This window comes from Zonotrichia albicollis, chromosome 18 (genome assembly GCF_047830755.1).
Source record: "Zonotrichia albicollis isolate bZonAlb1 chromosome 18, bZonAlb1.hap1, whole genome shotgun sequence".
Classification (NCBI taxonomy): Eukaryota; Metazoa; Chordata; class Aves; order Passeriformes; family Passerellidae; genus Zonotrichia; species Zonotrichia albicollis.
The window spans coordinates 11,648,803-11,660,895 of NC_133836.1; the positions used below are offsets into that span (position 1 = coordinate 11,648,803).

Sequence of the window (12,093 nt, forward strand, 5' to 3'; positions counted from 1 at the left end):
GCCCTTCAGTGCCTGTGAGTTTGCACTTCCCCAGAGCACAGCAACCCTCATCCCACAGTATCCCAACAGGGGAGGGGCAGCACAATGTCAGCATCCAACACAGGAATAATAATAAATTTATTACAGTAGAAACAGACAGATAATGCATTAGCTCATGTACAAAATCCTGACAGCATTCTGCTGCCTCAGTCAGTGCTCACTGAGTACCCACATTTAAAAACAGCCTGGAACTGATGACACCACATGGATTTACAGAGGTCACAGCAATTTCTTGACACTCCTGTAAGAGAGCCCAGCTACTCTTTAAGGTTTGCTGCACCATACAGAGATGGGGCAGGATATAATTGGAATATCTCATATTTGAAATTCTCCTGCACCTCAGGAACTCAAGAAGGAGCAACTTGAACACATGGGGAAGTATGAAAAATTCATTAAATTAGAGTTACTTGTGGTAATGTTTTCATTCAAAGTGCCCACACTAAGGCAGCTGCTGACTGATCTGAGTGCCCACCACAGCTGAAGGCACAATGGATTAATTGTCAGTTCTACTCCTGAGATGGTTTTTTTGCCTTTTTTGTTTAAACAAACTGATGTAGTATAGAAACAGTTTCAGTGCCCTGCATTAACTCCCACTGGAAGCCAGGTGCCTCAGAAGGACTCTGAAAGGAAGAAATGCAGCTACAAACCTGCTGCACTGATCAGTGGCACTTGGCCTTTAAGTGTTGGTTCCCCCATCTTTATGTGCACATTTACTGAATTTACAGAGCAACTCACTGTGCACATCAGGATCTCTTATTTCTCATCAACCTTAGCTGGGGTGAGAAACCTGGTCCATGCTAACCAAAACCCATTTATACAAAGTTGCATTTAAAATAAGCTACAAAAGGTTTTATAAAATGAAACCTTTTTTGCTGTGTTTGGTTCCACATTCCCACCCCCAAGTATAATGCAGATTTATCTCACATATTTGAGGGATGCCTTAAAAGGACGTCATTTATCCCATCTCTGGGCAAAGCTAATTCATGGTCACAAAGATTTCCTGCACCCACTGGCAAGTTTGCAAGCACATCTGAGCTGCAGCTCATTTATTTCTGGGGCAGTGTCAGGTCACAAAACATACAGTGTGAAAGAAATACTGGCACTGAGCAAATTTTGAAGCAAATTAGGACATTTTTCCCTACCCCCTCTTATACCAGACTCCCTGATGGAAGTCCACAAATAATTTCTTCTCTAAGAAGACAATAAAAAACTCATCCTAAATACAGTCTTGAGAACCATATATACACATTTTGTATATCTGAAAATGCTGGCAAAAGTCCACAGAGGCAGAAGATAAAAAGCGTGAAAGCTAAGTCTAACCTCAGGTTCTCTACTGAACCTGCCAACCTAGGAACAAAACAACATAAGGCTTCTTTCTTCTGAAGTCACCTGCCATGCTGTGGTTGTGCAGTGGCTCGTGGAAGATCTTGGCCAGCTGTTTGGGTTCCTCCTGGCTGCAGGAGCAGGAGCTGTTATGCAGCAGACAGACAGGCCTGGCGGATGCTCTGTGCCCAGGTGTTCAGCAGAGCTGTGACTGAATGCTTGTCTGGCAGCTGCAAGAGTTTGGAAGTCATGTATCTGTACACTGACTGCAAAAAGGGATTGGCTGCTGGAGAAAAAAGAGGTTACAGATAAAGGAAGTTGTTATAAAAATCATATTAAAACATTAAATAAGTGTTCACACTTCCCCACTACTGGCACATGCACAAATGTCATACCATACTGCCTGGGGTTCTTTATCCACAGAGGGCTCTGGTCTGGATAATCTGCTGGAACACTGAGCTGGAGTGGGGGGACATTTGGAAGATTCTTGTCATCTGAAAGGCAAACACTTCCATCAGGGCAGAGCATTTCCTGCCAGACAGAGGCTCTCAGTGCACAGCTGAGCTTCATTTCCAGCCTCTGAACCCCAGGGAGGAACCAGAGTGCACACCTCCCCCTTTCTTCTCACCTAGCTTGCATATGAGATGAACTGTGCCATTATTACTGCAGTGTGAAGGGTCCAGGTTCACCAGGAATTTAGGATTTAATCTTGCAACTTCTCCTTGTAGGACATTTGGGATGGTCTGTCTTTCATCCTCCTCGTATTTCCGCTTCCGAGGGGAAGCAACGGGGGCTCTGTGTACAACAGCACAGCCCACAAAAGGCATCATTAAACATTCCAGCCATGAAAAAAGGAATCCACAAACCCATGTGTGCTTTGAGTGATCCCACAGAGGGATTTCTGCTGCACCCAGAGCAGTGGGTACGTACGTGATGGGCTGCCCGTGGATGGCCGTCATGGCCGGCATGAAGGTGCGGTACAGGGAATGGTTGAACACGGGCGAGCGGATGTTGGCCAGAACAGCGTCCAGCAGGGGCTGGCACAGGTACTGCTGCTTGGTGGGGGGCACTGGGGGAGGTGGTGGAGTTGGCTGAAACACAACAGAGCCTTTAATCGTCACCAAAAATAGAAATATTTACTGTTGAGTCTGAAAAAATTTATAGCGGTAAACTTCCGATGCAAATGATTCTCAAAACTGTGCATGGTAACATTAAGGGAGGAAGTAAACAAAAAAAACCATATGCAGTTTTGGTTTAGGAAGGCTGTCCTGAAATTAGCCACAGTCCAAAGAAACATTTACTCAAGTCTTTGCACAGAGCACAAGAAATTGAAATTCATTCAAAAGATGCAACTTACATGAAAGTACATGCTTGCCCATTTTTCCTGTTTTCTTATTTTGTCCAACCTTACTTTAAGTTTTAACAGCACTGAGTAATAAAACTCAGTAACAAAAACTGTAAAAATGAGTAATAAAAACTGCAAAAATGATCCTGGCCAAGTCTTAACACCTTTTGGAATGAGGTGCTTATCTCTGCTGCCACAAAGCATTACATACCACAGCCATATCGTTTTTCAGCTTCTCCAGAGCAATTTCACATTTCTGCAGCGTCTTCAGGGGGCACCTGTGGAAAAGGAGAAATTTCATCCACATCAGCCACCAAACGGGCACCTCAGCTGCAGTTTCTGCTCTCTGAGCCCCAGACAGCCTCAGGCAGCAGGGCTGGGGCCAAGAGCAGATTCCTGCCCCAGCTGGGGAGGCTGACAGGAGCAGTTACCGTTTGGAAGGGTCTGTCAGGATATCCAAGAGACTCTTCATTTTGCTCAGGTCCTTCTTCCTGTCTGAAACAGGGTGAGAAACAAACAGTGACTACAAGAAAAGCTTCCATTCTTGCAGACAGAGATACAGTCAAAATGAAAACATGAGTTAATACTAAAGAAAGTAGTGAGGATTAAAGATCTTTCATCTAATCCTAAGTATTGGAACTCTACATGTTTCAAAACCATCAGAAGTAAAAAAAAACTGATGAGAATTTAAGGATAAGGGTTTTGCCCATTCCTCACACTAAAGTCTTTAGTTAGAAGCAAGAAAGAGCAGCTTTGACATTTTAAATCCCTGGAAAAGAAGTCACCACAAAAGATAAAGTATTACTTCTTCAGCAGATAAGAGAGCTGACACAGGAAAATGCATGGCCAAACTCAGGAAACCTCACCTTCATTTTTATCTATTTTATTGATCATCCTCCGGAGTGGCTCGATGTATTTCGAAAGTTGTTTGAGTTTTTCCAGATACTGTTGCTCCTCTGACTGACCAGAGCTGGCTGGACTCATGACAGAATTTGGATTTCCTGGCAAAAAAAGGAAGACTGCATGTCACAGGGTGATAAAAGATACTTTTATCAGAACATTATTCTTAATTAATCTTGATCTGAAATGTGGCACTCTCGAAGTGTAGTCAAATATCCAAATCCACAACTCCCTCCATAGTTTAAGTGCTTGCCCAACCTCTAGTTTTTGTATGGAAATAACATGTTCTATGGGCAGAACAGCAATTCCCACTTAATACATGTTTTTCTGCAAAGTCCAAAGTTCCACATACCCATTTTCTAGGTCTTTATTTTGCTTTCACTCTGATGCTTTAAACACAAAATAAACAAATTCACAGCAGTTTTTGTTAAGTGGGTCCTTTCCTATCTGCAAAGCACAGTGCAGTGCCAGGAGAAGGAGCCAGTCTGTGTCACTGTGAATGGAGGTGACAAAAACTGCTTATTCTGACTGGGAGGGGGGTGCCAAGTGCCAGAGAACAGCTGGGAAGGTGCTCTGAGCAAAGCAGCCTCCTCCTGGAATGATCTGGAGTGCTGCCTGGGATGAGGTGGTTTTGTCCTTTACACCTGCACAGTGTCACTAAGGGTTCCCTCCTTCTGGAATAAAGAATCATTATGCCTCTATAAAATTGCTCCACTAAATTATCATTCTTTTTTTGAAAGATTGGGGAAGTTAGAAAAACCCATTAGATAGTTCAGTGATGAGAAAAGAGGTTTCAGTGGATTCTGATTTGGGAATCCAAGCAGTTGTGATATGTGCTGTGTGTGACCTGCTCACTACCTGCAATGGAGCTGCTACACAGAGCTCTTGGAAGTTGACACTGTGCCAAAAAGAACAGGAATGATCACAGTTCCCAAAACTCAGCCCTCAGATCACTCACCTGGAGTGTTGAGAGGCCCTGGGGATGGGACACTGAAGTTCTGGGGTGTTCGTGCAGCTGCTGGGCTCTGTGAGGGCTGCGGAGAGGGACTGGGGAGAAAGCTGCTGGGTGATGGAGCAGGGCCAGAGCTGGAAAAGAAACAAAAATTAAACCTGTCAGAACCTGACAAGGAAGGATCCTCAGCCTGCAAGCAGATATGACTTTAGTTGTTGGGAGCTCTAGCTGGTCAGTGACCCTGAGATTGTTAAAAGTCTTTTTTCCCAGCCCAGTGCTTGAAGAAAGAGTCAGAGCTCTTCATTTCTCAGTCTCAAGGTTGTTCATTGTATTTTATCTATAAAATTCTTTCTCCTGTCCTGCCAAGGTCCACTCAGCACGACAGTCAGAGGCATTCAGTGTTATGTCTTTATACTAAAAACTAGGTGTACATTATTTACAATTACTTTCCAATACCTGTGTTAGACAGTGAGCTTCTACTCTAAACCAACCTGTGAGTGCCAACATCACAGCAGAAGATGGAGGCCAAGAAGAAGAAGGAGAAAGGCTGGACACACCCAGTTCCCTCCATTTTGCCCTCCTGAATCCCCACTCCAAAAACCTCAAAATCTACTTTTCCACCTTGTGATAACGTCAATATTATTCTACTTAAACTGTTGTGCCTTGCAGATCTTCATCTAAGGTTGGTAATTTGCTCCACAGACCACAATCAAACCCACAGGTGTTGTGGGCTCTGTGCCAGGGTCCCTGAGCCCCCTGGCAGGGGTCTGGGCTGCTCAGGACAGCCAGGGGGATGTTCTGGGCTCTGACATTTAGTAAGCACCATTATGGCAGCCTGTAGTTCTGCCGTGCTGACATTTCATACACAGATTTTTAATGTAAAATGTGACTTTTCAGAGTGAACTCAGCACAGTCTCACCAGTGGAGCTGGTATTAACATTGATTCATTTCAACAGCAGCAGAGTAAGGTTATTGAATATTTCTGACAAGAAGTTGCAGGGGGGCTCACCTGACATTGGAGTTTGGCTGGGAATTTGGCTGGCCTGGCTGAGGAGAGGGCTGGGGCTGTGGGGGGGGAGGCATGGCCTGGGGAGTCTGAGCCTGCTGCACAGGAGAGGGGGAGGACATCATGGTGATGCTGCTCTGGCTGACCTGCAGGGTGGGAACACACACATCAGCAACAGCACAGGCAGCAGGGCAGGGGAACCTCACTACAAGGCTTTCCCTGTGGAGAGAGGGATCCTCAGGCCTACAAGAAATGAAAGCATTAGTTTCCTTTCCCCCCACAAGGACACTCCCACCTGCATCACTCGTGAAGCTCTCAGGGCAGTAAATTTCACAACTTCGGTAGAAATGACCAGTAAATCTGCACGTAACTTGAATTAACTGCATAACAATTATTTTTCACTGCCCAAATCATCATGTCGCAATTAAAATGTCAGAAGTGCCATGTGGAAAACCTGTATTTTATTAGAACTAAAGAAGAGCAGGAAGAAAAGACATTTCCCATTTGATAATTAAGAGTCAAAAACCCCTCCTTATTTAGATATTTTAATTACAGCCTTCAAAGGTCTGTCAGACTCAGCTGCAGCTTCTCAACTTTAGGAAGAAGGAAGAAAAAAATTAAGTAAGCCAAATCACCAACATCTTGTTTAAATACTGAGTTCTGAAAATCTGGGTGGAGATAGAAACTCCAAACTGAGCAGCTGGGTGGAATAAAAATGAAGGAGCTTTCTGACCTCTGGAGAATGATGAGGTGTTGCCTAAAGGACAGGAAGGCAAGTAAGAGCATTCCAAACAGCACCAAACCACCAAGTTTATTCTGTACACCCTGCAGTGCCAGAGCCAGGTGAACACTAAAATTTGAGCAACTTCTCCCATTTGTTCTAATTCACATTTTCCCCCTTAATCACTTAAAACCAAACAAGAAAACCTGTGCAATGGCAGAGGCATGGGACAGCAATGCAGATATTGAGGGATCACTTTTGTTTAAGGAGCATGCAGAGAGTTCTTATGACTCCAGGCTATAAATAAGGACATACAAAGATAAATGGAATTAGCCTGCAGAGACTCAAGCTCATTAACCCATTGTCCATTCTGCAAGTCACTGATGAACATCTTGGAATTAAAAACTCCTTCCCTCAGTCTAAACCATGTTTAAGGAAGGTTCCAGTAAATCCACAAGTCCCAGGCACATCACAAGCACTGCAAACTGGTGTTGCCCTTCACTGTCTTGTTAAATAACCCAGCTGTATGCAGAGGACAAGATATTTAGCACACTGAAAAATATTGCATTGTCTGCTTCTGCATGGCCACACTGACTGCAACAGGAGCTGCTCTCCTCGGTACCTCACACTGCAGCCATGCAAAAGGACAAATTCCCCCCAAAAAGGCACAAACAACCCCCAGCTCAGTGCAAAACTGCTCATCTTGAAGATACCAGTTTATCACCCATTACAGAACAGCTCAAAACCAAATGCAGCCTGATACACTATGATTTTTTTCATCTTCAATAACCCCAGTACCTTTGCAACCTCTCACAAAAGTTAATACATGGAACAAATGAGGCTGAAATTAAACATCTTCCTTTTCTCCATAATCAACACTACAGAGCCTGGGCTTCTTTCTCCAAAGGAGGTGGGTTCTTTACCAGCACATCTGTCCTCAACAGCTGGAAAAGCATTCCTGAGGCTGAAAGGCACAGTTTGCCTCCTGCAGACACCATGGGAGGGAGGGAGGAAGGAAGGATGGACACTGCCAAGAGCATTCCCTGATCCTTCACAAGTGGATTTCATGTGCTATTAGACAGCACGTGATTTGCAATTACCCCTATGGATACTGCACCCATTTCTCATCGAGTCAGACCAACACCACCTGGAGTGGTTCATCATTTATTGAAAATCAGGTCCCTGTTAAGTGTCCCAAGTTGGTTATAAAAAATTACTCCTGAACACTTAAATCCTTGTGTTTTGGGAAGGAAGGGGAAATATCTCATTAGGTTTTCTGCCAGATTTAAGTTGCTGTGTGTAATTCAGCACCAAGGATATTATTTACATTAATTTACAAATGCTGCAGAAAGTGAAGAAAAGGATCTGCAGCATTTATTGTGCACATAAGCACAGGATGAACTGAATTTTTTGCACTACCCCTTCTCATCCAAATACTTGCACAGGCAAACAGATTCCCTCCTTTCCACGTTTGCTCTCTGCCACCCTCATTTCAGAACAGCAAAGGCCAATGCTTAACAGTAAGCAAAATAATGGTATTTTCAAAAACATGCATTCAGAAATGTGCAGTTCTGAACTTACTGCCTTTGACAGCAGTTCATTGGCTACATCATTTCAGAACAAGATGAAAGATTATTTCAGATTTAGGTTTCTATATTATTTTTAGGATAAAGATTAAGATTGTAACAATTTAATTAAGTTTCAACTTCTAGGGAATGCTCTTTGCAGCTGAGTAAAAAGAAGGCTTAAAAACAAGAAAAACAAACAAACACACTACAAAAACTCCCCTCCTCTAGAGCTTTAACTCCACTGAATGCATTCAGCTCCAGAGCTGGGCCATGACCCTGCATCTTCAGGGGACACGAGGAAATACAAGCACACACTTCTCACTGAGGGATGTGAATTTCTGCACATAAATCCTGTCCATGGGCAGCTACTGCAGCCCGTGAGCATCCATCTGCTCTGTGCTCTACACTGACCTGATCAGGACACACACCCTCATTTTCTCAAGTCCTGCCCATAAGGAGCTTAGGCTTGCATGATAAAAGATTGCATTTACACCCACTAAGGCAAAGCTCAGTGCTCAGAGCACTGTCCTGGAAGATGAACCCAGCTGAGAGTTCCAGCTCCAGTTTGCTGGGTCTCAGGCACAGAACAGCACTCAGGAGATAAGGCTGGGAAGGGCTCCCAGCTCTGACTCTGTTGCAAATCAAAACACCAGGTGGTTGTGGGATAAAACCTCATATCAGGAATTTTTGTATTGTTTGAAAAGACTGTAAGAAGCAAAAAACCCCAACCAAACAAATAAACTCACTGGAGAATCTAATGAGAATTGTGATAAAAAAAGCCAGACTGCTTTGTTATATGGGGTAAAAATAAATAACCACAATGTGCTGATTTCATATCTGATCCTTCTGTTGAAAAGCATTCCTCAGTGCAACACTAAGATTCTTTTCTAAAGAGAAAATACACCCTGAACTCCCTATCAGCACACCTAAATGGATTTTGATACCACATCTAAATGGATTTTGATGCTCTTAAATGAGTGATCAATAACCACATACCTGCTACAGCCCTTCACTCCTGTTGCCAACAGCTGCAAGGGCTCTGATGAGCAACAAGTTACACCCAGCAGACAGCAGCAGTTTAGCATTTTATAAGATTAAGAGATGCAAAAAACAACATTTCTAATGTCTAATCTACCTAGAACCTAAACAAAATGTTTTGGCAGACAATGGCAGAGATTCATGCTGGTCCAGAGCTGTCAAGTATTTGCAGAACAAAACCAGTAAACCCTGGCCCACTCACTCACCCCAGCACCTGCTTCAGAGCCATTTGCACTACAAGCATTGCTCATGAAACATTTCTCTTATTTCTCTGCTTTGACCACTTGTTCAGCTTCTACACCACCTCCCCACTCCCTGGCCTGCTACTGAGATATTTCTGATGAGGAACTCACTGGTGCAAGGGGGCAAAGCCCCTCAGTGACAGTGGCAGTGCTCAAAGATCACCCCATCACTGAATGCCTGAACTAGAAGCCTTTTGCTATCTATTAAATAGAAGCAAAAATAAAATATCCATGAGAAAGCCTCAAATATTGTGAATATTTCAAATGGGTGATGATTTTCTCAGTCAGTATTAACTGCTACAGTAACCAAAGCACAAATTCCCCTCTGACTCCACAGCTATGGCTGGGGTTTGTGTAAATTAACATACACACTGTCCTGGATTGAAATGAGCATCCATCTTCAAGCAGAAATGCCAACAGATGTGTTTGCCTGGGACTGCAGGATCTCTCTGGTCACTGTCACTGCCTTTGCAAACTCCTGGGAGGAAATGAAGTGCTCTGACCTGGTGCATTTTCCAGCAGCAGCTGGATAGGAGCTGCCAGCCTGCCAGAAAACAACAGCTCAAATTCTTCTGCATCCCTGATGGCATGCCAAAGCTGCTCAAACTGGGATGAGCCAGGTTTAATAACACAAGAATCACCTGTACACAGCATGAACACGTGCCAAGCAAGGTCCTGGGCACAACTCAGCCAGGGACACTGCAGTGCTGACCTGCAACACTCAGAGATGCACACTCATGGAGTGTGCACCTGCAATTTGAGGCTTGAATCAATTCTGAACACAGCAGGTCTCAGGTTTCTGTGGTTGAGGTGACCCTGAGGTGTTAGAAAGTCTCTTTTTCCCAGCCCCATGACCAAAGCAGTCGAGATTCTTCGGTTCTGCTTTTCAAGGTTGTTTATTTTCTCTTATCTGTTACATTCTCTCTCTGTCCAGCAGGTTGGGTTGTAGCACACTGACCACCCTTGGGGTGGTGTTAACTTTTTATACAAAGAACTACGTGTACTTAATTTACAATAATTTTCCAATCCCTATCATCTATGTCAGACACTCTGTCTCTACTCTAAACCAATCCAGAAGTGTCACCATCACAGCAGAAGATGGAGGACAAGAAGGAGAAGGACAGGACACACCCAGATTCCCCCATCTTGCCTCTTGAACCCCCATTCTAAATCCCCAAAATTCTACTTTTTCACCCTATGACAAACTAACTATCATTCTACTCAAACTCTTGTGGCTTGTAAATCTTCACACAAAGTTGGTAATTGTTTCCATGGACTAAAATCAAAGGCTCAGGTGTTTGTGACTCTGTGCCAAGGTGTCTAAGCCCCTTGCCAGGGTACTGAGTCCTCCAGGGCAGCCAGAGGAATGTCCTGGGTCCCAACAGGCAAAGTTTTAAATGTTAAAATAAATATCTACCCCACTTAAAAACGCTTTATTTGATATCCCAAGAAAACCTCGCACTTCAAACAAAAAAGTATCCACAAAAACCACACCAACACTCTGAGTAGAGCAGCAAGTTCCCAGTTTGATGCACAAGTGCCCACTCCCGTTGCCTGGGGCAGGGCAGCTGTGCCCGAGGCTGACCCAGTAAATACCTGTGGCATTGGCTGTCCGCCCAAGGGCACGGAGCTTGGAGGTGGAGCCGGCACCGGCACCGCGGGGGCAGGCGGGAACCGTGGTCTGATTTGCATCCCACCTCGGGCCAGGGGTGCGGTGATCATCTTTGAGGACAGAGGGACAACAGACAAAAGTAATCGCAAAACAAGAAATGCAGTGCACTGGCAGGATGAGAAGCACATGCGGCCTGCGGGACCGGGGAGGGGGAGCATGGAGGGGACGTTAGTGAGCTTTTCTCTAAAGGGTTAACCTGCCCTGCTGGCCTGCAAACGCAACTCCTTCCTACACTCCTGCTCTCCATCTACTTCATGAACCCCTGGTACCCTGACAGAGCCCATGGACAGCCTGATTCATGGTCAGGGGTGACTATCCTGTCATTTCCATAAAGAGCCAATCTTTGGAAATATGTTCTCCAATCTCTGGAAATAAATTCTCTAATCTTTGGAAATAATTTGGAAATACGTTCTCCAATCTTTGGAAATAAGCTCTCCAATCTTTGGAAATAAGCTCTCCAATCTTTGGAAATACATTCTCCAATCTTTGGAAATAAGCTCTCCAATCTCTGGCAATAAGTTCTCCAATCTTTGGAAGTAAGTTCTCTAATCTTTGGAAATAATTTGGAAATAAGCTCTCCATTCTTTGGAAATAAGTTCTCCAATCTTTGGAAATAAGTTCTCCAATCTCTGGAAATAAGTTCTCTAATCTTTGAAAATAATTTGGAAATACGTTCTCCAATCTTTGGAAATAAGCTCTCCAATCTTTGGAAATAAGTTCTCCAATCCTTGGGAATAAGCTCTCCAATCTTTGGAAATATGTTCTCCAATCTCTGGAAATAAGTTCTTTAATCTTTGGAAATAATTTGGAAATAAGCTCTCCAATCTTTGGAAATAAGTTCTCCAATCTTTGGAAATAATTTGGAAATACGTTCTCCAATCTTTGGAAATAAGCTCTCCAATCTTTGGAAATAAGTTCTCCAATCTTTGGAAATAAGTTCTCCAATCCTTGGAAATAAGCTCTCCAATCTTTGGAGATAAGCTCTCCAATCTTTGGAAATAAACTCTCCAATCCTTGGAAATAAGCTCTCCAATCTTTGGAAATAAGTTCTCCAATCTCTGGAAATAAGTTCTCCAATCTTTGGAAATACATTCTCCAATCTTTGGGAATAAGCTCTCCAATCTTTGGCAATAAGTTCTCCAATCTTTGGAGATAAGTTCTCCAATCTTTGGAGATAAGTTCTCCAATCTCTGGAAATAAGTTCTCTAATCTTTGGAAATAATTTGGAAATAAGTTCTCCAATCTTTGGAAATAATTTGGAAATAAATTCTCCAATCTTAGGAAATA

General features: G+C 43.6%; 1 protein-coding gene across 4 annotated transcripts in view; it reads right to left on the reverse strand.

Annotated features, from left to right (window-relative positions):
• Nucleotides 1-87: 87 nt before the first annotated feature.
• Nucleotides 88-12,093, reverse strand: part of MED15 (mediator complex subunit 15) — a 29,071-nt gene continuing 17,065 nt past the window's right edge. For 2 of the 4 annotated variants that reach the window (XM_074554425.1, XM_074554421.1), the window contains exons 9-18: nt 10,731-10,856; nt 5,569-5,711; nt 4,566-4,693; nt 3,574-3,708; nt 3,139-3,202; nt 2,919-2,985; nt 2,293-2,453; nt 1,991-2,157; nt 1,758-1,856; nt 88-1,648 (exon numbers count right to left, since the gene is read on the reverse strand). In XM_074554425.1, coding sequence (XP_074410526.1) covers nt 1,512-1,648; nt 1,758-1,856; nt 1,991-2,157; nt 2,293-2,453; nt 2,919-2,985; nt 3,139-3,202; nt 3,574-3,708; nt 4,566-4,693; nt 5,569-5,711; nt 10,731-10,856 — 1,227 coding nt within the window. In that variant the 3' untranslated portion in view covers nt 88-1,511. The remainder of the gene's footprint in view (nt 1,649-1,757; nt 1,857-1,990; nt 2,158-2,292; nt 2,454-2,918; nt 2,986-3,138; nt 3,203-3,573; nt 3,709-4,565; nt 4,694-5,568; nt 5,712-10,730; nt 10,857-12,093) is intronic. The other 2 variants (XM_074554423.1, XM_074554424.1) reach the window with 2 other exon arrangements.